The sequence below is a fragment of the Mus pahari genome, chromosome 23 (genome assembly GCF_900095145.1).
Source record: "Mus pahari chromosome 23, PAHARI_EIJ_v1.1, whole genome shotgun sequence".
In the NCBI taxonomy this organism is placed as follows: Eukaryota; Metazoa; Chordata; class Mammalia; order Rodentia; family Muridae; genus Mus; species Mus pahari.
This window is the reverse complement of record NC_034612.1, coordinates 30,527,752-30,553,149: the sequence shown is the minus strand read 5'-3', so window position 1 is coordinate 30,553,149 and position 25,398 is coordinate 30,527,752. Positions and strand designations below refer to the sequence as shown.

The 25,398-nt window shown below is 49.7% G+C and overlaps 1 protein-coding gene across 1 annotated transcript; it reads right to left on the bottom strand.

Annotated features, from left to right (window-relative positions):
* On the bottom strand, positions 1–24,684 carry Eif3b (eukaryotic translation initiation factor 3 subunit B). The gene is made up of 19 exons (XM_021186603.1): positions 24,163–24,684; positions 17,533–17,725; positions 16,448–16,567; positions 16,184–16,241; positions 15,879–16,007; positions 15,492–15,649; positions 12,632–12,763; positions 12,494–12,560; positions 11,620–11,666; positions 9,604–9,814; positions 6,663–6,735; positions 5,414–5,536; positions 4,173–4,251; positions 3,352–3,490; positions 2,182–2,307; positions 1,526–1,603; positions 1,090–1,198; positions 869–985; positions 1–492 (listed from the first exon to the last, which is right to left on the bottom strand). The coding sequence occupies exons 1-18, from the start codon at positions 24,632–24,634 to the stop codon at positions 882–884; spliced, it is 2,418 nt and encodes an 805-aa protein (XP_021042262.1). The 5' UTR covers positions 24,635–24,684; the 3' UTR covers positions 1–492; positions 869–881.
* Between the last annotated feature and the right edge of the window lie 714 nt (positions 24,685–25,398).

Here is a 25,398-nt window from a genome sequence, read left to right as displayed (position 1 = left end):
TCACACAGGGCTGCTTTTATTTCACATCCAACCTGCACAGAGGCCGCCACAACCTGAACAGGTGGGAGGCGCTTGGGCCGCCACAGTCTCTGGCACAAGTAAGTGTGGTGTGTGTGCAGACTCCCTGATGATCTCCAGGCCACACGACACTGGCCCACAGGAACAGCAAGTCCGTGAATGGAAATCCCACTGAGCTGCAGGTGAAGGCTCTGGAAACCCCATGGACAGCAGCAGGAGTTAGAGGAGCCACCAGGAACACTGCAGTGAGGCTCCAATGCAGACACGGCTGATAAAAACCCCAAACAGGGCAAGGTGAGAGCAGAGGCTCCAGTGTCCCCGCTGTGGACCCGGGGCTGAAGGCACAGAGCTGTGTCCGGATGGAAGAACCCTGGGTGCACTCGCAGTCCAGAGCAAGAAAGCACAGGTGAGAGAGAGCCCAGCACGAGGCTCCGCTGAAGAGTGGCCTCGGATCCTGGGCACGGCACAGTGACACTGCAACAGATGAACCACCATTTAGTCAGACACAAAGCAAGGGAGCGCAGCCGGATTCTTCACTGAGCACACTCCACGCTGTGAGAGGCTTTAGCTCTCTCTCTCATGGTTCCTGAGGGAGCTCAGCAGCAAGCAGTACCACATGCAGGCAGGCAGGCAGTCCCTCCCTCCTGTACCAACAATATCAACATGGTGACAGTGCTGTCCCTAACCTTCCTCCTTGCAGCATGGCCCTCTGGAGACGGTCATGCCCACCTCTGCTTCTTCCCAAGCTCCAAAAGACACCACCCGGGGTGTCTTCTATGTTGTGGTCTAACAAGCAGCCAGAGGCTCATCAGCAGACCCCCATTCTTGTCTTCCTGTCCACAAATCTTACCACAGTGCTGAGGTCACTCCTGACTTCCCAGAGGAATGACCTCCTCGGTGACAAAAAACTCGATGGTCTCTTCCTCCCAGTCATCCACGTTGCTGTCCAGCTCATCAGTGTCCACCCCTGAGAGAACAGACAATGTCCTGACGCCTGGGACACGGCTGCAAAGCCAGCTGCAGGCCTCAGGGAACCATTCCACTTGCAGACAAGCCCAGAAGCTTGGTTACCTCCCCGTAGCTCTAGACGCTCGTTCTTCTGCTTCATGTAGAGTTCCTGGGCCATTTTCCGGTATTGCCGGAAGTCCTCCATCATGGTCCGCCTTCTTTCCACCAGTTCCTGTCAGGTAGGAAAGGTTGTGGGGTTAACCAGGACATTCCTGCTCAGTGACAATGACCCCCACCATATCTAGCAACCATTGAAGTCTGGAAGCTGTCAGTGCATGTGCACTGGGCAAGCCTTCCACAGAAGCTCTCCTAAGTGGGACCCCCGTTCCTCTTCCTAATCATACGCCCCCTGCTTCTAGCAAGGAAAAGCTAGCTTCACTCAGTGTTGTGGGTGCTGCTTCCAAGGCCCAGTGCTGGCCTTCTGCTCCCCACTGCTAGTCCGCCTTCACACCCGGAGAACAAGGCAGGCCAGGCTCCAGTGAGCCTCCCTCAGGCTCACCTTTGAAGCTTTGGACTGGCTCAAGCGATCCTTCTGCTCAAAGATCTTGGAGTATTTCTTCAGATCCTTTTTAATTTGCTGAAACCAAGACAAGTCTCTCAGGATTGAGCCTTCAAAGCAAGATTCCCAACTGCTGCCTTTAAAGACGCCAGTGTGCAGTGACAGCCTCCAGGGCACCAGCATGGCCAGCTGGCAGAGTCTCACCTCACGGAGATGATTCCTAGGGTGAGTCACTCCCCTCTGACCTAACACCACAAGCCTATCCCGTTACATAACCCCTTCTTAGCTCTTCCAACCCCACTGGAGCTTGTTTTGTTTACAGCCTGTCTGGCTTAGACAGACTATCATGGGTATTCTGAAGTTGGGGGGGGCGCATGGGGAGGGGGGCGGAGGACACAGGTAGGGTCATCCTGCTGCTATATGTCAGAGTCTGGAAAGAACTCACCATCCTCCTGCCTCAGTCTACTGGGATTATAAGCACTGCCTAACCTGACGTTGCTTTGGTCAGGTCTCATTAGCCCTGCATCTCTTCAGAGCCCTCTCCATGTCCTACCTCCACTCCCCACTGACTGCCCCCGTCCAGTCACAGGACAAATGCCTGGTTTCCTTCAGTGCCACAACAGTTCCCTTACCCCAACCAGGCAGGGACCACAGACCTTTATCTGATCCTGGCTGAGGAGTGTTGGGGGCCTTGGTCTCCAGAGCAGCTGGCAGAAGCGGTCCTTGTTGTTCTTCTGGAGAAGGCGACCTTGGAAGGTCCACAGCCAGTAAGCATTGTCCACCTAGAGGGCAGTGGGGGGGGGGCATCATGCAAAATGTGCAAGGCTGCCCTGGAACTTTACTCTTAGCAGCCACAGCACCAACCTGAGCCCTGGACAAAAACACCTGCACCCAGCTGTTCCCCCTCCAGCAGGAAAGATGGCTAGCAAACAATGATGTGAGAATCCTGGGCCTGCTTATCCCTCCCCGGGCTATGACAAGAAACTCTCACAGCAGTGCCAATTAAAACAGTAGCAACCTCAGCTTAGCTTTCCCCAAAAGACTCTATAGAGACAGGGTCTCTCTGTATAGCTCTAGCTGTCCTGGAACGCACTCTGTTCCAGGCTGGCCTTGAACTCAGAAATCTGCCAGCCTCTGCCTCCCAAGTGCTGGGATTAAAGAAGTGCACCACCACTGCCCGGCTTACCCCCGCCCCCAAGACTCCTGAGCTCTGCCTCAACTCAAATGCTAGGCTCCTTGCTTTGTGAGCTGAATGGAACAGTCCCACATAAGCTTAAAAGACTCTCACTTCCTTCCCCTCCCCCCTTTTTGGGGTGGGAGATGCAACTCAGGCAGGTGCTATGCTATGCACTGACATTCCCAGTCCTACAATGTGCTACAGCAGTGTTGGGCTGGGTCCTAGACAGCACATGCTGTACTGAACATGGAGTGCTATTCCAGACACTCCCCAAGGGCATCTGGGAAGCAGGGGGGGAGGGGGGGGTCACAGCTCAGCTGGAGCCCTGTGAGCTCACAGGTTTTGTTTGCATGGACTGGCTCAACTGTGTACTCAACAGTAAACACGGGAAGCAGTCTACCCTCAGGAGGCACAGTGCTCCAGCAGGCCTGGCCAAGCAGACATGCCCGATGCTCTGGTAGCTGATCTCTCAGCTGCAAGTGAGTCTCTTGGGAAACTCTGGATCAGCCCGTCTCCCTAAGCCATAAAGGTTTGTGACTAATGCCCCCAGCCTGGGATCCCTGGATACAACAATCGCACAGGAAACAGTTTCTGTCACCAGCCTTGAGAGATTTCATTCCCTGAGGGCCCAGCGCCTGCCATCTTCTACCTTGTGACTCCACCACGACACAGAGGTAACCACGTAGCGGCCAGTTGGGTCCCATTCAACATCAGAGGCCATGTAGTGCTCTGCAATGTTCATGACGGTGCAGTCTGAAGTGTCGACAAACGCCAAGGCACCGTTCATGCTGTGGGGTGACAGGGCAGCTGATCCCACAATCCCCTGCAACCCCATTGGGAGTCCAATGCCCCTCACCACAACTGAGTCACAGGGTGAGAAAGGATGAAAGACTCTGCTGGGCTATAGTTAGTTCCCCAAGCTTTGGCCCTATCGCCCTCACAGTGACAAATTTCCTAAGGATATCCTGAGGCTGGGACCAGGACATGGATGGTGCTCTGTGGCATCTGGAGAAGATGTTACCCGTGGAAGCTTCCACAGTGGAGCATGCCACAGCAGGCTGTCCCACCAGAGGACAGGGCCGGATTTGCTCACCACTCCTGTGTACTCAGCTGGAATGCAGGGCAACAAGGGACAGGCACCCCAACCACAGAGGGCAGGACAGCCTCAGCCAAGCACGTGTCCCACTGGACACAGAGGGCAGGACAGCCTCAGCCAAGCACGTGTCCCACTGGACACAGAGCGCAGGACAGCCTCAGCCAAGCACATGTCCCACTGGACGACTCGGGATTCACAGGAGGGGTACAAGGCTATGATCACAGAGGACATGTCATCTACAAGCCACTACTTCATTCAGCCTATTGTGGCCGGAGCCTTAGCTGTGACAAGTATCTAGTGAGATGACAACACTCCATCTCAGCACAAACCCTCAGGAGTAGGGCACTGTCACAGTGGGCAGGGCCCCGACCTACCTCCTCAGCCCGGCCAGCACCACGAACTGCCCCTGGGGACTCCAGAAGATGGTGTTGGCTTGCTGCTTGTCAAACATCTCTGCAAGGACAACAAGTACCTCTGAGGGGCTGTGCCAGCGCCTCTCGTGAGGAGAGCAAGGACAAAGTCCACATACGACTCCAACCCAACCCACGGGCCATTCTGGGAGAACCTTCAAAACCATCCCCGTTCAGTTATACCTAACGTCAGGATGCTTCTGGGTGTGGCTGCTGGCTAGGATGGAAACCTAGCGGATACTATTTTCAACTTCACATGTAAAGACCGCACTGACAGCAAATACACGAACTCAACTCATGAGCCCTTGGTGTCACCAAACCATCATCTCAGTCACCCTGACCCTGGGTGAAACTGACAAAGCAAATGGTGACACCCCAGGTTGCCCCTAGCCTCTCAGCCAGCCATCAGCCTGCATAACAGGCCACAGGACTCAGGAGTGAGAGGGGGTGAAGTCTTGGCAAAGCAGCCATCTTTCCCTATGGGGCTGGAGGTAAAGTCTCACATTCAGAGAGCTGCAGGACAAACGTCCTATCCGGCCCCAATGCACAGTGCAGCACTGACCGTGACCCTGGTGGGAGAGCTGACAGCCCAAAAAGAGATGACTCACAGACATTCAGGAGATAAATGGCCCCTTTCCTGGTGTCTGTTATAATGGGACAGAAGCCGTCTGACTGTCCGAGAGAACCAACAACACAATGGACTTTACAACACAGCCAGCCGATCCTGTCACAAATGGTTAGACTCGGTGACAGGAAAGCACACTGTTCAGACGGTCCCAAGCCCAAGAAAACCATGATGTGACTGCTATGGCAGAACTTATGAAACACAGCCTAGGGCGGCCCTGCAGATCCCAGTTCAGCTTGTCCTGAGCTCTAAACCCGCTGTGGGGCTGTCATGGCACAAAGACACAACTGCCCCCATGCCAAAGGGGAGTGGGAGTGTCTTTTAGGGGAGCACTGTTGTACAAATGGGAATGAGAACACACCCCTTCCTGCCGGAGCCTCGGAGGACTTGAGGGCTAAGTCAGGCTAAAGGGCAGGGCAGTAAAGGCTGACTTAACCCTGAGAAGCCTGACTTAGAAAGGGCTCAGTGGACATGAAGCAAGTACTCCCTCTGTCCGAGTCTCCCCGACTTAGCATCCAGCCATCAGCTGGAATCCCGGCCCCTGAGCTCTGGAGAGGGAGCCCAAGGGCAGACTACTTACTGATGAGTTCAATCTTCCCATTGCTCTTCACGTGGTAGAAGGAGACAGAGATCCGAGGGGCCTCACCGTGAAGCACAGCAAACTTACTGCCATTGGGTTCCCAGGCAAAGGCTATGATGGTTTCTATAATCAACAGGAAAGAGAAGTCAGTTGCTATATTACTCCATACCAACATCTCCACTTTCAAAGATCTTCATTCAGCTGGAGAATAGCACTCCTAATGCACTAGCAGAGCACAGATCAACAGACAGCAAAAGCAAAGGGAAGTCAGCAGAGTTCAGGAGCAGCTGCTTTAATCTGCTTGGGATGCTGTGTTAATAACAAGCCCAGGCCAGGCTAGAACTTGGGACTCTTTTTTTTTTTTTTTTTTTTTAAGATTTATTTATTTATTTGTTTATTATGTGTAAGTATACTGTAGCTCTTCAGACATTCCAGAAGAGGGTGTCAGATCTTGTTATGGAAGGTTACGAAGGTTATGGTTGCTGGGATTTGAACTCCCGACCTTCGGAAGAGCAGTCGGGTGCTCTTACCCACTGAGCCATCTCACCAGCCCAGAACTTGGGACTCTTCTAGCCCTGCCTCCTGCAAGCTAAGATCACAGGCAGGTGCCACCGCGCTGTCTTTCCTTAACTGATTTAAGGACTTAACAATTTCGCTGTAATCTTCTATAGTGAAACAAAATGAAAGCCAATGACAGGCACAGGCACTTTACCAGACAATGGCCGGAGCTAACATGACTATGCCAGTAAAGGAGAGAAAGAAGTTAGTTCTGTAAAGTACATCAACCTTTCTCTATGTTGCTGGGCAGTGGGGGCGCTCGCCTTTAATCCCAGCCCTTGGGAGGCTGAGGCAGGTGGATCTCTATCAATTCCAGGCACAGAAGCATACATAGTGAGACCCTGTCTCAAAACATCCCACTTCAAAGAAATCCTTTTTCAGAGAGAAAAAGGAAAGGAAATGAAGAAAAGGCAGGCCAAGCCTGGTGGCACAGGCCTACAATTTCAAGGCTTGAGAGGCCAAGACAGAAAGATTTCAAGAGCAAATGGTCTATGGAATGAATCTCTATTTCACAGAAACAAACAACAAAAAATCAGTCAAAAATGCAACCAGTTAGAAGTTCATCGGGCATTGTAGTGTGGCCCGGGAACCCCATGTATAGTGGGCAGGAAGGCAGGTGGGAGGCGCCCTTGGCTGCTCTCGCTGAGTCTCACTGCAGCACACACTGCTCTGAAAAGCCCGTCCTGCTTACCTTTCATCTCAACGACATCAACAGGTACCTGCTTCTCCCTCATTCGGAAGATTTCAAAATTTGTGACAACTCCCTGTTGACAAAAGTAAAAAAGGAAAGGTGAAGGCATGGAAAGCTGGGCAGTGGGTACAACTGACAATGGACAGAAGACAGCGCTCACCCACCAGCAAGTCCACAACCCTGCTGCGGTGCCCAGGTTGGCATGGCAGCATAGGCCAAGCACACTCTCAGCAAATCTACCAGAGTTCTCAGGGGCCCTGCAGTCCAGAGGGGATGACAGTCTTCCAACAGCAGACGCAGTAACTACTCACCCATTAACATGTGGATGCGTGTGGGTTGGAATACTAGCCAACCAGGAAAAAGAATAAAATGAAATGCTGACACATAATACAATATACATGGGGTTGTAAAAAGAAAAAAGAAGTAGTGAAGTCAGAGGGGTTGGACACCAAGGGCCACGGGCTTGCAGGAAAATGTTCCTAACAGAGGCATGCAAAGAGAAAGCAGACCGGAGGCTATCAGGAGTGGGGAGAGGGCTGGGGCAGAGTTCAACAGAACATCTGACCAGCATTCAGACGGTTGCCTGAGTATGACACTGGCACAAGGACAAAAAATGAAAGGGCACACCAAGGAGCAGTGTGAAGAGGGAAACAGGGAGTGTTAACTGGCACACCTGAGTGGCCTACAGAACATACCAAGTCAGACATAGATCACTTTGGTATAGGAATTACATCTCAAGAAAAGTTAGCTGGGACAGGCTTGGTGGTTCATGCCTGTAACTCAGCACTCAAGAGAATCACTGAGTTCAAGGATACCCGGAACCAATACTGAGATTCTATCTCAAAAAAAGGAGAGATGGCTCAGAGGTTAAGAGCACTGACTGCTCTTCCAGAAGTCAACCACATGATGGCTCACAACTATCTGTAATGGGATCTGATGCCCTCTTCTGGTGTGTCTGAAGACAGCTACAGTGTAGTTGTAAAATAAATAAATCCAAAAAAGGAAGGAAGGAAGGAAGGAAGGAAGGAAGGAAGGAAGCGAGCAAAGCTTGGGTCTCACTGTTTGGTCCTGGATAGTCTGGAATTTGCTATGTAAACCAGGTTGGTCTCAAATTCGGAGATCTGTCTCTGCCCCGAGTGCTAGGGTTTAAAGGCATGCAGACCATGCCAAGACACTGGTTTTTTGGATGTGGAAAACATTAAATTATATAAACAGGCACATCTGTGGGCAGAGCTATGTAAGTCCATCTTCAAAAACAAAAAAACCAGTATACCCCTTTAGCTTCTAGTAAGAGTGGCTGAGCATCGGCAGGTGATATTTCTGTATTGTTCTGTGAGCTCAAAACCACATGAGGTGAGCATCCCTAACAGGGGTAAGAAAACAGGATGAAAACACAGCTTCTCCAACACTGCGAACGAGAACTCCACACGAGGGCCACACAGCAGCCTTGTGTTTAGCAGTGCTCACCCACATGGAGGCACCGTCAGCCCTAGCGGCTGTCTGTGGTCTAGAGTGCCACCGTGGCTGAAGAGGCCTCAAACTCAGACTCACACTGTTACAAGCTACAAACTGAGTTGTCACTACTGTACTTAAAATATATTTCTAACAAAAATTAATGGTTAAACTATGAAAACAAAGGACTGTTGTTTTCCATCATCCTTCAGCATGTAGTAAATCAGTAGGATCTCTGAGTTATATTGCGTTAGAATACTTGTTTTGAAAAATAATCCTGTTTGAATTGCTGACTTAGGGTTCATGTTTTAAAAAATGTTCAATGAATTTTACAAATTTCTACCAAGTTTGGAACCTGCCCTAAACACACTACACTATGTCTCCCTTTTGTATACTGGTTTATGCAAAACAGTCTCAGCACTGACAATTAAACAATCAAAAACCCATCAACTCTGAAAAACATCGCACAGTACCAAAATTCAGGCCAGGGTATAACTCTTTATGTTAAAACAAACAAGCACCAGGGCTGCACAGAGGCGGAGCACTTGCTGCTCTTGAAGACCTGGGCTCAATTCCCAGCACTCACAAGGCAACACATCATTGTTAACTCCAGCTCCAGGGGATCTAATGCCGTTTTCTGGCCTCCAAGAGAACTGCACACAGACATACACGCATTTATGATGATCAGTTTATGCTGTGTTTGAAAACCTATTCTGGGGCTGGTGAGATGGCTCAGTGGGTAAAAGCACCCGACTGCTCTTCTGAATGTCCGGAGTTCAAATCCCAGCAACCACATGGTGGCTCACAACCATCCGTAACAAGATCTGACACCCTCTTCTGGAGTGTCTGAAGACAGCTACAGTNTTCTGGAGTGTCTGAAGACAGCTACAGTGTACTTACATAAAATAAATCTTAAAAAACAAACAAACAAACAAACCTATTCTGTGCTTGTAAATCTGGGGACAAAAGTTTATTGGGTGAAAACAATTAATAAAGTCACACTTCAAGAAGCCTTCAACCCAGCCTGGCGGTAACCCTTGCACTCAGGAGGCAAAGGCAGGCCAATCTCTATGTTAGGCCAGACTGGTCCACAGCGTGAGTTCCAGGAGAGGCAGGGCTACCCAGAGAAACTCTGTCTTGAAAAAACAATACATAACAAACAAACAGCTTTCAGCCAGAATATCTTGAGACTCCTTCACCCCACCAGTCACCCAACAGTTTTAGCATTAGGCAATGGTAGCTACCCCACAGTTTGCACAATAAGCAACCCATTAACACTTCCTGACAACGACTGCATGGCTGGAGAGGCTGCAGGAGATCTGAATTAGGTAGGTCATTAGCACTCCACCAAGCAGCTGACCACCAACTGTAACTGCAACTCTAGGGAACCTGGAGCTCTGCACACATGTGGCCCTTGTGCACACACACCGTGAGAACCACATCTTCAGAAGCAGGAGCTCACTCGCACGGCCCTCATGCACTCACTCACCTGTGTGCCTTTCGGAGTCCTGTCCACTTTCACACACAGGTAATCTCCATTCTTCTGCCAGTGCAGCTTGCAATCAACCACATTGAACAAATTCCTCACTCGGATCTCCTGTCTGGTGGGGAGCTGCATCAGGGTCACCCTGGCTGGAATATCTTTGTCTTCAGGCACCCAAAAGGCAATGATGTTACCACCCGGAGACCAAGAAAAGTCTCTGCAGAACAAAGGGATAAAAGATGCAGACAGATGGTCATAGAACAGAGCAGCAGAGAGATGACCAAAGTTACTCTTAAGAGCTCTATGCTGGTGTCCTGCTGACTGCCTGCGATGCTCTGAGCCTGCTGCACACCAGCCATGTGCTAGACAGACACACAGCCAACAGACCTCACAACCCTGGGGCGTGATCACACTGCTATGACAGCAAGGGGACAGAAAGGGATGCTGCTCATCGCACCCACCTGCCCATGCAGCCAGCCTTGCTCTTTACAAATGTACTTCAGGCTGAGGGCTCTAGCTGCAGGCTGTCTAAAGGTCAACCAAGGTGTCCGTCCCAAGGTGGAAGCCAGGACAGTGAACAGTCTACTCTATTAGCTGCTCTGCAGGCGACAGTGCGGCAGCCGGCTGTGGGAGCCACGCGGAAAGCCTCCAGACACAGCGCAGTCTTGCCTTCTATCATTGCTGCTGACCAGCTCAAGTGCCGAAGCCCACCACCACATCCAAATTTTGTATTAAAATCGTTGCAGATCAGTGTATACTCTGTCTTAGTTTTTGTTAAAAGTCCAAATGATATCCAGGAATGAAAAAAACAAAAGGAAGACATGCCAATGTCCTCTGGGCCAAAAAGCATTCGCCACCCCAGGACTGACCAGCTCCAAAGCCTTCAGATAAACAAGCGTGTGTCCACTCATCTAAGCGAGAATGAGCAGCGTTCCTCACCGCATACCTAAGCCTCATCCCATAGAATACCTTCTCCCAGGGAGAAGGTCAAGCCGCTGTGCTCAGTCTCCACACAGTCCCTACTCTAGCTGGGCACTCTTTGACCTTAGTATTTATTTCTGTGGTCTGTGAGCAGGAGCCACTGCAGCACCCCAATGTTTGTAGAAACAAGAAGCAAATGCTTTTGATAACTGCTTAAGAACTGAGTGCTATGAGCTAGAGAGATGGCTCAGCAGTTAAGAGCACTGACTGCTCTTCCAGAGGTCCTAAGTTCAATTCCCAGCAACCACATGGTGGCTCACAACCATCTGTAAGGGGATCTGATGCCCTCTTCTGGTGTGTCTAAAAATACCTACAGTGTACTCATATACATAAAATAATTCTTAAAAACAAAAGCAAGCAAACAAAAACAAAAAAATGAGTGTTAGCTAGATGTGGTAGTATATGCCTGTAATACCAGCCTGTGGGAAAATAGGGATTTCAAGGCTGTACTCTGCTACTGAAAATACCAGGCCAGCTCAAGCTACATTTGAGACTCTATACATTTGAGGCCAGCTTGGTCTACAGACTGAGTTCTAGGACAGCCAAAACTATACAGAGAAGCCCTGTCTCTAAATAAATACCCTGCTGCAATGCCCTGAAGGGTCTGTTCATGTGCTCCTCAGATGCACTGGGAGGTGGTGCCATAGATGAGGCCTTTGTGAGGTGTATTGTTATTAAAGAAGGGAAGATGGGGACCCAGTAAATGCCCTTTTTTTTGGAGACAGGGTTTCTCTGTGTAACAGCCTTGGCTGTCCTGGAACTTGCTCTGTAGACAAGGTTGGCCTTAGACTCACAGAGACTATCTGTCTCTGCCTCCCAGTGCCACCATGCCCTGCCAACAAATGCCTTTTAAGGTCCTTAGAGAGCCGTTCCTTCTACTAGCAAGAGAGAGACACCATCCAGACAGAATCCCCCAGCTCAGCTAGGACTTCCAGTTATAAGAGGGAAAGACGGACATTTCTACTGTTTGAAGGTAACCATCCTATATTGCTATAGCAAGCAGAGCGTATTGACAGTGACTTTACAGAAACATTCACTTACTTAATTCCAGAGATCTTCAAACTCTTCTTGTCCAAAAGGCCCATGGACTGCCCGTGAGGGAAGGAAAATAAGAAAAAATAAATAAAAATCAAAAGTAAAGATCACAGCTCAGAAAGGTCAGTGCAGCATCAACTCTAGGCACCTCTCTTTACATTTATCCTGGAGAGGGAAGGACAGGTCACAGCACATATGTTCAAGTCAGAAGACAGTGTGCAGAGTGAGTTTTTTCTTTTCCTAGAGCAGTGAAGGGACTGAATACTGGTTGTCAAGTGCCTTCACCCACTGAGTCATCTTGCCAGCTCCCCTCCCCCCCCTTTTTTTGGTTTTTCGAGACAGGGTTTCTCTGTGTAGCCCTGGCTGTCCTGGAACTCACTCTGTAGACCAGGCTGGCCTCGAACTCAGAAATCCACCCGCCTCTGCCTCCTGAGTGCTAGGATTAAAGGCGTGCGCCACCACGCCCGGCTCCCCCTTCCCCTTTTTAACAGTGCAAGATTCTGCTCCATCTGATGGCAACAGCAGCACACAAACTTCCAATACGACTTCAGCCAGAGCCCAGGCAAGAAGGGTCCTGACCTCCACCCAGCAAAGCAAGCGTTTGTTGGCCTTTATCACCAGTCTATAAAGCCCCACTTCCCTTACTGCAGCACAGATTAAGAGGAGCACTGACTATACTCACATGGTATCTCCACACCATATAGCCACCATGCATGCACCCAACAGTTTGGTTAACCTTCTGGAACACTAAAACAAGCATGGAGCTAGGCCACAGCTCAGTGATAGAGCAGTTGCCTTAGCATGCAGGATTCGAGTTCAATGCCCAGACTTTCAGAAAGACAAACAAAAAAAAAAACAAAAACAAAAAAACAGAACTCACAGGTGTTTCATAGATGCTAAGAGTATCCATGGTCATTCTTGCAAAGAATTTGCCATCATGGCTCCACCTGAAGAGAAAAGAAGTGTCAGGCTGCGCCGAGGAACAGGAACAGGCCACAGGCAGACCAGGTCCACTCACTTGAAGATGGGCCAGTGGGCTGAGCTTTCGCAGTGAAAACCTCTCTTCTTATGGCCCGTGAGGATGTCCCAGATGATGATGGCCTGAGGGTCATCCTGAGTGTCCATCAGAGGGCTGAACGTTACCAGGTATCTGCAAGAGAAGGTCACTTAGCACAGCACTTCCTTGGTGTGAGAATCACATTTCCAGCACACACTGCTATGGGTCACAGAAACAAGACACACAGAACACCACCAAGATGTGCAGAACCAGTGTTTTCACACCTACCATGATCCAAGAACTGTGTCTTATCTCTCCCAAGTTGGGGGTAGGGTGAGCATAATCAGGTACAAAGTATGTCACAGAATTCAAGAGTCACCTAGACTGGTGTTCCCACCACAAGTGGCTCCAAGCAAATCAAAGAACCCAACAAGTCTGCTAGAGTGGGCTGGTCTAGAGGGAAGAGCGACTGAGATTCTCTCTGGCTACCCTGGTGTGATTAAGATGAATAAGAGAAAGAGAACTAATGGTAACATACAGTTCTAAAGGGAGTATGCTTCAGGGACACGGGAAATTAGCTAAGGTACTTCTCAGTGTAGAAACCTGCATTTGTTCCCACAAAGCAGATGTGTCCTAAGGATATGGCTCTCACAGCAGGGGGCAGTGGAGACGCCCAGCAGGCCAGAGGCCATCAGCAAATGCCCTCCTGCTGCAGTATCGGGGCTGGCAAGATGAAATCCTGACACAACATTATACCTCACAAACGGCTAAAGCCCGTAATGAGCGAGTCCCAACACCACCATCTACAGAACCAGAGCACTGAGCCCCTCACGGACAACAGGACAGCCTCATTTGTTCAAGAGGACAGATCCTACCAGGTGTGGTGCTGCACAGCCCGGATCCCAGCACTTGGGGAGGGAAGGCAGGAGGATCAGGAGTTCAGGGCCAGCCTCAGATACAGCAATTTGGGGCCAAGCCATGTATCAAAACAGAGAAAGCCAGCCGGACATGGTGGCGCACGCCTTTAATCCCAGCACTCGGGAGGCAGAGGCAGGAGGATTTCTGAGTTCGAGGCCAGCCTGGTCTACAAAGTGAGTGAGTTCCAGGACAACCAGGACTATACAGAGAAACCCTGTCTCGAAAAAAAACAAAAAAAAAAAAAAACAGAGAAAGCCACATCCTAGCCACATACCAACTGTACTCCCAGAACACAAGTGAGCTGACTATTGCGGGAACTGCACAGGTTTCCCAAGAGGTGGAGGGACACCGAGCCACATAGGCACAGGCAAAAGGCAGCTATCTCACACACCTGCTTTTTCTTTAAAAATACTTATTTATTTCACATGTCTGTTTTGCTTGCATGCATGGCTGATGCCCTCAGAGGTTAGAAGAGGGAGTTGGGGATGGTTGTGAGCCACTGTGTGGGTGCTGGGAATAAAGCTGCGTCCTCTGCAAGAATAAGTGCTCTTACCACTGAGCCATCTCCCCAGCCCTTCCCGTTCACTTTGGCACTCTGAGAGCAGCACACAGGAAGGGAAGGGTGTGCCAGGGAAAGGGACAAGGGCTAAGGACACTAGGCCTGGGGCCAAGCACACACCCTTGGGGTAACAACCTTTGTCTACAGGTAACTAGTAGATATTTTTGTTGTTTTTTGGAAGCAGGGTCTCATGTACACCATGCTGGCCTTTAACTCCTGATCCCAAATGCTGGGGATCCAGGTGTGCCCCACAAAGTGTGGCATGTAGCTTCCTCCAGCTTTCCTCCGGCTCCACTTTTAACAAGTCTGTGCTCCATGATTAATTCGGACATGGGGAAGAAACCCTTCTAAGAAACTGTCTAGTGCCTGAACTAGAACAAGGAGTGATCTGAGTGACATTATGGCACAGTGCTGGCACAGAGTAGCATCACATGAAGCACAGGGTGGCTGCTAGGCAATGCACCTCAGAGGTGAGCACACACGCAGGCCCACTTTATCAAGGGGTATGTTCCAGAACCTCACAGTACCTAGCTCAGTGCATGTTTTCCTACACGTACACATACACATACGCCCATGGAAAGTACACAAAGACAGCAGGACACAACCATATGAACACACACTGTAGTGATTTCTGTCCGTATGGTCTCTCTCCTGGAAAAGCCAAGGCACAAACAATCTTCCTGCTGTGGGACTCTGTGTCATTGCAGCCCAGGAAGGTGAAACCACAGTAAGGGAGTTAGTGCTCCAGTTGCTCAAGTTTGGGGGTGGGAGGATGCAGTTCAATGGCAGAGACCCTGGGTCACTGCAAAAAGAAATTATCGGCTGGGCGGTGGTGGTGTACGCCTTAGTCCTAGCACTTGGGAGACAGAGGCAGGTGGATTCATGAGTTTGAGGCCAGCCTGGTCTACAGAGTGAGTTCCAGGACAGCCAGGGCTACACAGAGAAACCTTGTCTCAAAAAAACCAAAAAAGAGAAGGAAAGAAAGGAAAGAAAGGAAAGAAAGGAAAGAAAGGAAAGAAAGGAAAGAAAGGAAAGAAAGGAAAGGAAAGGAAAGGAAAGGAAAGGAAAGGAAAGGAAAGGAAAGGAAAGGAAAGGAAAGGAAAGGAAAGGAAAGGAAAGGAAGAAAGAAAGTCAGTCATCAGAGAAAAACTTGAATGCTCGCCAGCGCACCCCACCGCACGGCTCCGGCAGTTTACACACAGGGTCAAATGCTGACAGGAGCATCTTAGTAAACCACATCTCTTTTTTGTCTGTTTTGAAGCTTTTTTGAGACCAGGTCTCATGTAGCTTAACCTGGCCTCGACCTCACTATGAGGTCCAGGCTGGCTCTCACAGCTCCTGCGACTTTTTCTACCAAATTGAAAGTAGCACAAACCGCCTGAGGCGGCAGATGGGGCCGCTCACCTTTCGCAGGGAGAGAAGTCGATGAGCTGCACGCCTTGGTGGCTGAACCTCTGGATCTGCTTGAACTTGTCCCCTCCCCAGAGGGCAATACCCCGCTGATGGAAAGTGGCCAGGTAGGTGCCCTTAGGGGACCAGCGCACGTATGTCTCTGTCCATCTCTGTAAGAAGGCAGGAGCAGTGTGAAAATGACAGACATCAAGCACAGTGCCCTTCCTTCTACACCGAATCTTCTCATCTCCCAGAAACGTTCCCAAGCAGGTAAAGGAGTGACAGCTGCTCTCAGAGAATGTCTCAGAGAACAAGAGCCTTCACCTGCTCCTGGGGCGGAAACCAGCCCTGCTGTAAGGAGACAGGAGGTCATGGCCAGGGCCAGCTGCTGGTACACACCGCTCTTTCTTCAATTGAGACTGGGTCCTTGACGTCATTCCAGAAAATGGATGTCCGGTCTCCGCTCTCAAAAATCACACTGTACTGATCTCTACACTCTGCCTCTTCCAGCCAGTAACGCAGATTGCCCTAAAACCAATCAAAATCGAGGGGCTTAGTACAATGCATTCATTTTAATCAAAGAAAGGCTATCAATAACTATCGTAGTTAATGACAAATAACAAGCTCTATAGATATGGATACCTGTTTTTACCTCAGTTACAAAATGTCTTTGACTACAAAGGCAGATGTTTTGTAAGACATACCAGGTCTTTGAAAGGCTGCTTCTCTGGAATGTCCCACTCATCGCTGATCGTCATGTACCTGGAACACAATGGGCACTGCTGCGTGGGATGAGAGGATGCACAGCCAGGCAGCTCCATACACTCTCCACCCACCCCAAGCTCAAAGCAAAAACATAAAATGTTCTCGCCTGGCCAACAGAAACCTGAAAGACCACCAGCACCCGCTGAGGGACTGACTCCCCAGCACCCACAGGCACCAACCACAGACCTCAGGCTCCAACTCACTTATCAAAGTCAGTGAATAGGTTGACCCGGAACGTGTGCTGCTTGTCCAGCTTGTAGCCATCGGCGTTTTTCACAGCATCCACAGCATGGGCGGGAGAAGCGTACTCCAGGAAGATGTACCTGAGGGAGAAGATGAGCAGCTTGCACACATGTCTGTACACTGAGGCCTTTCTACATGAACGGACGGGGCGGCTAACTGTCCTGCTGTGTCCCCAAGGCAGTCACGCTGAGGACAGTAACGCAGAACAGGAACACAGGCCAAGCAGCTCCCTAAGGAAGCTTAAAGTTTTCTATACTCTACTAGTCAGACTTCTCAAGCTCCCTTCCATTTTATTTTCTCTAATTATTTACCCTGACGGCTGTATCCTTCATCTCTAACTTTCATCTGATTTGTAATAAATGAGAATCAGCAGCAGCATTTAAAAAAAAGGGGGGGGGGGAATCTTAATAGATCAAGACTGACTTCATGGTTCTAAAAGACAAAGTTTAACAGAAATGGTCACTTCCTTGTGACAGCCCAGTGATGCACATATGTCAAAGGAGGCCTGTGAACAGTGGCAAGAGGCAAACCCTCAAATTCAGCAGCAGTCACTGTGGAGCATTCTGCCCTGTCCAGTTCACCGAGGGCAGCCTCGGTCCTGGGAGACAGAGAAGCCCCAGGCCTTCACAGAGGCTCTAAGCCTACAGTCGTAATTCAGCACCACAAACACAATGGTGGCCTAGACTCAAGCATGGAAGACCTAATTTTGAAGAGAAAAGGCAAACTGCAGGTCACACTTTAGGCTGCACCCATGATTTAGGTGCTAACAAAGCAGTGCTATAAGGTGTCACCTCTACTTCAGAGAAGTTAAAATGTTTTCAAAAGCACTTCCAGAGAAATCCCACAGGCAGGCTTGCCCTGCCTCTGTCCACTCTCAGGCCAGTGGTGTCTTGATCTAGGACTATCTTTGGATAGTCTGCTGCTTCTGTGGGATCAGCGCTGGAACCTGAGAACCAACACTTCACTAGAGCGCTTCCCCCTCGGGTGGCCTGAACACACAAACCCCCAAGTCCTCAACTGCTGCTTCAGCAACTAGCACACTTACCCTTTCGTCTTTCCATCCTCTTCAGGGTAATAGTCATTTATGATTTTTCCAAACTTGGAGAAGATCTTGTGGATGACATTTTTGAGTTTCTCAAGTCGGTCTGGTCCCACCTGAGGAACGTTGTCTACAACAATCACGGAGTCAATCCCATCCGCTTCCTGCGGCCGATCTTTGAGTACATCACCAAGTAGTTCTGAAGGAGTAAAAGAAATGTCAAGTAGTTTCTATTTAAGCCAAGAAGCACTCATTCATTAGTCAGCAGGCTGCTCATTGCTAAGAGGCATCTACTCCAAGTGCTTTCACCATGAACAAAGAAATCAGGACTTGGCTTTTACAAGGAAGGCTGATTCTTTTGATGGGAAATATTCCCTAAATGCATCCAATTGTTGCAAGCATGTAATCCCATCACTTTGAAGGTGCAGGAAGATGCTTGTGGATCTGAGTTCACAGTCAGCTTGACTCTACCTTAACCAGGTGGGAAGAACCCATTCCTGAAAGTTAGTTACCTACCCTCTGACCTCCATAGCCTTGTCCATACTTCACACAAAAACAATAACCTTAAAAATGATAAAATACAAAGGGCCACAGATATAACATAAAGGTAGCACCCCAACCTAAACACAGAAGTAGCCCTGGGTTCAATCTCCAATACTGCTCTAAAACAAACGTAAAAGAATGGTTCATTGCACAAATTTCTAGGCATTATTACTGTCCATTTATATTCAATCTTTTCGGGTGTGGTTACACACACCTGCAACCCCAGCACGTGGGAGGGGAATGCAAGAGGAGTTAGGGTTTAAGGTCATCCTCGAGGCAAGGCCAGCCTCCTACCAGACTACAGAAGAGCTCAGCTAGGAGATGGAAAAGCTGGAGAGACGGCTCAGCATTAACAACAGGTACCACAGTTGATGGCAGTGCCTTTAATCCCAGCACTTGGGAGGCAGAGGCAGGTGAATATGAGTTCAAGGCCATAACCTGGTCTATACAGAGAAACCATGTTCGGAAAAACCAACCGTCTCTCCTTCAAAGAACCTGAGTTCTATTTGTTCCCAGTACCCACATTTGGCAGCTCACTGTAACTCCAGTCTTTAACTCCAGTTCAAGGGGACTGAAAAGGAAAGAAACTTCAGCATACATATGTCAACACATGTCCTTTGTGTCGTTGCATTCTCAGAAGTGAAAGGTGGGCTGGACAGAGGCTGAGTGGGGAAAGTGCTTGCTGCCCACAAGTCATGGCCCATAACTCCAATCCCAGGACTCGGGCAGGCAGACCTCTGTGAATTCAAGGCCAGCCTAGTCTACAAATCAAATTCTACGACAACCACAACTACACTGCAAGATTTTGTCTCAAAAAGCCACATCTGTGTCCTCCCAATGCTGTGAGGACAGAACCAAGAGGACCTCAGGGGCTTGCTGCTCAACCCGTCTAGCTGAAATAGTGAGCTCCAGGTTCAATTAGAAACCCTATCTTAGGGCTGGTGAGATGGCTCAGCGGGTAAGAGCACCCGACTGCTCTTCCAAAGGTCCTGAGTTCAAATCCCAGCAACCACATAGTGGCTCACAACCATCCACAACGAGATATGACTCCCTCTTCTGGTGTGTCTGAAGATAGCTACAGTATACTTACATATAATAAATAAATAAATCTTTAAAAAAAAAAAAAAAAAAGAAACCCTATCTTAGACGCTAGAGAGGTGGCTCAGTGGTTAAGTGCATCAACTGCTCTTCTAGAGGACCTGGGTTCAATTCCCATCATCCACATGGTGGCTCACAAGGTGTAATTCCAAGATCTGACAACCTCACACAAATATGCTTACAAATAAAACCCTAATACACATTAAAAACATGTTTTAAAGGGAGAAGGTGGAGGGAGTCGGGAGGTCATGGTGCACACCTTTAATCCCTGCACTTGAGCACTTGAGGCAGAGGCAGGCAGATCTCTGAGTTGGAGGCCAGCCTGGTCTACAGAGTTCTACAAAGTGAGTTCCAAAAGGGGTGAAGCTCAGCAGCAGCACACACCTGACACAAACCTCAGGTCTCCATGTGTCCATGCTCACAAAGAGAAAGGTGAGCTGAATGTAAGAGTGCCCCCACGCTCCCAGAACCTAAGAAACCAGGACAGAAAGACAGCCATATCTCAGGCCATCAAGGTCTGCACAAGAAGATCCTGCTTAAAACAAACAAGTCTATCCCGACTAATGCCTGCAATCCCAACTCAGAAGGCAGAGGTGAGCAGATAAGTTGGAAAAGAAAAGACGGAAGGGAGGAGAGGATGGGGAAGGTTCAGCAGCTAAGATCACTTGTTATTCTCAAGACTAGAGCTCAGTTCCTAGCACCCACATGGTGGTTCACAACCAGTTTCACAGACCCCAATGCCCTTCTCTAGCCTCCAAAGGCAAGTGCATACCTGTGGTGCATCCATGCAGGCAAAACACCCATACATATAAAATAAAAAAATAAATAAAAAACACAGCTGGACAGATGGCTCAGCCACTGTAGAGTACTTGTTGCTCTTGCAGAGGACTGAAGTTTAATTGTTGGCTCACAGTCACCTGGAACTCTAGTTTCAAGGAATCTGACGCCCTCTTTTGGCCTCCACAAATACCAGTCACACACGTAGCTCACAAACATGAATGCAGGCAAATACATACAAAGTAAAATGTAAAAAGGGGGAGATAGAAAGAAAGGAAGGAAGGAAGGAAGTTTAAATATAAAAGGCAAGAAAGAAAGAAAGAAAGAAAGAAAGAAAGAAAGAAAGAAAGAAAGAAAGAAAGAAAATTTAAATATAAAAGGCAATTTTGGTCCAGCAGGAAGGCTCAGTGTGTAGGACTTGTCACATAAACCTGATGACCTGAGTTCAACCCCTGGAACCCACTGGCGAAGGAGAAAGCCAACTCCTGAACACTGACTGTCCTGACTGCTACACAAATGTTCAGCACCAACTCACCAAATGACTTTTTTAAGGTCACTGCTGGTGGGCTGGGAGTACGGCTTGGTAGAACCATTGCATGGCATGCACCAGCTCTTCGGTTCTACCTCCCTAGTCCATTGCATGTTGTGCTGGCTAATTTTATGCCAACATAACACAACTAGAGTTACCTGGAAGAAGGAAACCTCACTTGAGAAAATGCCCCCACCAGACTCGCCTGTAGGCAAGGTTGTGGGTTAACTTCTTGACTGATGATTGGTATGAGAGAACACAATTCACTGCGGCAGTGCCATCCCAGGCTGGTGTCCCTCGATGTTGTAAGAAGGCAGCCTGAGCGAGCCTTAGGAGCAAACCAGGAGCAGCATCCCTCCATGGCCTCTGCCTCAGTTCCCGCCCTGACTTCCTTGGATGATGGACTGACGACCTAAGTGGCTTCTGTCACAGCAAAAGAAACCTAATTAAGACACATTTCAAAGATGCCAGAATCAAGAGCAGGCAAGGAGTGAGGAGGTAAGAGGCAGATTTTTAACACAGCAATGCCACACGCCTTCACTACAGAAACTCTGGGTTCCTTTAAAAGCCTGCTCACCATACAATTAAACAGCCTGCTAAGCTGGATCTGAACTTAACAAGACGTAATAAAAAAAAGCCCAGCTTCCATACAAACTAGACTCCTTCCCAGGAGCTCAAAGCGTCTCCCTAGCCTGTAACCATCTGCTTCTCCTGAGCAGAGCAAAGTATCCTCATAACACAACACACTGTTTCTTTCCATTTGTGTGGGTTTTTTACATTTTATTGTAAAGTGTATAAATGATTTTTGTGTATGTGTATGTGTACCACATGCATACCTGGTACATGATCACTCCTGAACTGGAGTTAGAGACCTGTGAGCCATCGTGTGGGAGCTGGGAATCAAACCCAGGTTCTTTGGAAGAACAGCAAGTGCTGAGCCATCTCTTCAGCCCCCCCCCTTTTTTTTTTGATATAGGGTCCCAAGTACCTCAGGCTGGCTTTGCACTCCTCCCTATGTCGCAGGGGCTAAAACCTCTACCGTCCAATTACTGAACTGACTGGCATGCACAGCACACAAGAGGAAACAATGTGTTCATTATCAGTAACAGAATAGGAGGAGTATACTAACATGACAAGGAGACAAGAGGATTCCACACTGCTCCTCCTGGTAGAAACCAAAGGGCTGTTTCTCTTCCCACCCTGATGACATTGTGACACCCCGATGCCCAAAGCCAGATGGCCTTAAGAGTTCCAACCCTTAAGGGCCAGATCCTCATTACTCTCCCCTTTCCTGCATACACTGGACAGGACCCACTAGGCTCCTAGCAGACTTGAAGGCAGGTTGGCCTTACAGTCACACAGCCAGCATCGCCTGACTCCTATAATCCCCAATTCTGGAAATAATATACATACTGGAATCTGTGAATTAAGCAGTTTCAAATATTCTTTAAATACTCATCTTGCAGTAGCCTGACCCACTTTCTTCCCAGTACTTACAACCAATTCTTATTTTTTTTTTTTTTGGTTTTTCCGAGACAGGATTTCTCTGTATGGCCCTGGCTGTCCTGGAACTCACTCTGTAGACCAGGCTGGCCTCGAACTCAGAAATCCACCTGCCCCTGCCTCCTGAGTGCTGGGATTAAAGGCGTGCACCACCACATCCGGCTTAACCAATTCGAAATCAAACTCTAGTTCTAAGAGAGCCATCCAAGGGCCTCCGTGGGCACTAGACACACCGGAAAAATGATCCTGTGCAAAATCTTAATTAAAAACAAACAAAACAGACCTTTGAAAAAGGGAAAGATGCTGGTAGTGCATATGGGCAAATGGTTTCGTTCAAAAGACGCTTGCTGGGCGAGCAGCAGGACTTGAGTGAGATCATTCCTGTAGGTTAGCACCTAACCCACAAGGGCTGGAGGGGCCCAGAGCCGCACTCCCAGTGCTAGAAAAGTGCAAGGACGCTGGGCGTGGTGGCGCACGCCTTTAATCCCAGCACTCGGGAGGCAGAGGCAGGCGGATTTCTGAGTTCGAGGCCAGCCTGGTCTACAAAGTGAGTTCCCGGTCAGCCAGGGCTATACAGAGAAACCCTGTCTCGAAAAACCAAAAAAAGAAAAAGAAAAGTGCAAGGACCTACACGGCCTGCTGGCCCAGCCAAACGGTGAGGTCCTGTCTGAAACCATGAAGTGACAGGGACAGTCCAGGCCCAAAATAGCCCAAGGAACCAAGGATTCAAAAGGAGCTTCAAAGTCAAAACTTAGGCTCTAATATGAGGGGAACAGGTACATTAGAGATCACTGGAGTCGGGTGAGAGTGGGAGCCCACAAACCTGTTCTATCCAGATAAATGTCCTCAAGGCTGAAGCCTATGGGTTCTTCACAGAAGTTTATCTGCTTCTCACACTTAGACATCTTTTAAGAAATACAGTTAAATAAGCCAGGCATGGTGACGCACACCGCAAATCCTGGCAATCTTAAAGTGGAATCAGGAGGATGGGGTCAAAGACAGCTTCAGCTTCATAAAGAGCTGGCCAGCCTGGGCCACAACAGGCTCACAACAAAACAACCCCCACAAACATACAAAAGGATTAAATCAAACGATGGTGACATCAAATGGCAACCTCTTGAAATATGGTAAGTTCTAAGTTGACAACTATATTTGAGGCGCCGTACTTTCATGGCATATCACTGGTAGTTCAAAAGCAATTGTTTGGGGGTACATGTCTGTAGGGCCAACACCATGAAAACTGAGAAGAACCAAGAGTTCAATTTCAGTCTGATCTACACAGAGAGGCCCTGCCTCGTTTAAATAAATAAATAAATAAATAAATAAATGTGTGTGTGTGTGTGTGAGATGTTCTTAGGCCCTTGGTATTAGCCACATCATCACATGAAGGAACTGGCTCGCGTGCTTTCAGCCTGAAGTTGAAAAGTGTGTGTGTGTGTGTGTGTGTGTGTGTGTGTGTGTATGTATGTATGTATGTATGTGATGTTCTTAGGCCCTTGGTATTAGCCACATCATCACATGAAGGAACTGGCTCACGTGCTTTCAGCCTGAAGTTGAAAAGGCAGAGGAACACATGCTATCAACTGTCTGAAAAGATTTTAGGAAATCTGGCTCCTGTGCAGGTAGGTAGAAACAATGCCTTTAAGCCTGGTCTACAAAGTGAGTACCAGGACAGCCAGGGCTATACAGAGAAACCCTGTCTCGAAAAAAACCAAAAACAGAACAAAACAAAAAAACCAAAAAGGCCAGTCACCATAGAAGAAATCATGAAGTAAGCGGCCAAACGAACAATGCGAACAAGCAATGGTCCAGGGTACCGACCTAGTAAAAAGAGAGAAGCAGGTGATGTGCTTGGGTCCGACGGCAATGCCTTACTATGGAAACCAGTGGGAATACAGCTCGACAAGGGGAAGGCACCAGGCTCTACACGACCTGTGCCCTCTGAGGGGTCCAGCTGGTCAACCCTGGAAACCCTTGGCCAGGAAACTGGAACGCCCCCAGATATTCCAGGTCGCCCAGCCCTCCGCCAACCCCCAGGCGCTCGGGCTTGCCGCAGCAACGGCCTCCCCAAATGGTCCCCCCACTGTAGAGGAAACACGATCGTTGTAACCGGGAGACCTCGCGCCCTCGACGACTCACTAAGTGGATAACCTTGCCGGGGACACAATCACGAATCCAGCCCTTACCTTCCTCGCTCACGTCGTCTACGAAATCCTCGGGGTCGCTGAAGGAGGGCTCGTCCGCCTCTCCGTTCTCCAGAGCCCGCGGCTCCGCCTCAGCCGCGCTCCCGTCGGACCCGCCCTCCTCCTCCTCCGCTCCAGCCGAGGGGTGGCCCCGGGCCTGCTCGCCGACGGCCTCCGCCTTCCCGGGGGCCGAGGGCTCCTGCGCCGGGGGCCGCTCCGCCGACTGCGGCGTGGGCGAGGCGGCCGGACTCGTCGCCGTTTCCTCTTCGGATGGGGCCGCCGGCTTGGCCCTCACCTCGGGCTCCGGTCCCGCCTCGGCGTCTTCCTCGGCGTCTTCCGACCGCCCCGCTTCGGACCCGCCGGACCCTGCCGCCTCGTCCGGCGGCGGCGGCGACTCGGAGGCCGGCTGCTGCCTCGCGGGCTCGGCCCGCTCCTCGGCCGCCTCGGGCACCGCCACGTTCTCCGCGTCCTGCATGGGCCCGCGCTGCTCCTCACCCGGCTCGGCCGCCCTGCTTCCGACTCCCAGAAGTCACCGCGCGCCGCTAGCGCGGAGCCATGTGCGTGCAGCGATGGGGTCGTACCAAGATGTGGCTCGGGGGGGGACGCCCGCGCCCTCCTTCCTCACGATCAGCCCGAGAAAACTCAGATATGCGTAAAAATCTAGAAACAATTAACATAGCTCATTTCGAGATATACGAGTTTATTTAGAGCCCAGAAGGTTCTTTAAGGTAGCAAATAACTTCACAAGGATACGTGGCTCCCCCATTCTGGGTAAGAAATGGTTGCGTCCAAGATGGCAGACGTCCGGCGGGCGCTACGGGGAAGGACTGAACTATGTGGGGAGCACCAAGTGGATTCTCAAACGATTTTTAACACGCGTAACTGTACGAAGACAAAATATGTGACCGTAAAATAATGCCAAGATAACCGAAAGCTCCACACAGGACTTCTTTGTAGGCTTTGCTTTTAATCAGACAGCCTGCTTGACTGGCATGACTGGCTTCGCTCCCCCCGTAAGGTCTGGTGCTTTAGACCCGTCCACTGACGGGGCAAAAGAACGAAGGGTTCCAAAATTACGCGAGGAGCTCGCCGACAACCGGGGGCCGCCACCACACGCAAGAATGACCGCCTGCACAATGCGGAGTCGTGTGATGCGCGGCTTTAATCTCCATGCCCATCCTCACTGCAGCGGCTCGCGATCTAGCGTTGGCCCGTGACGCGAGAGTCACGGTGATTCAG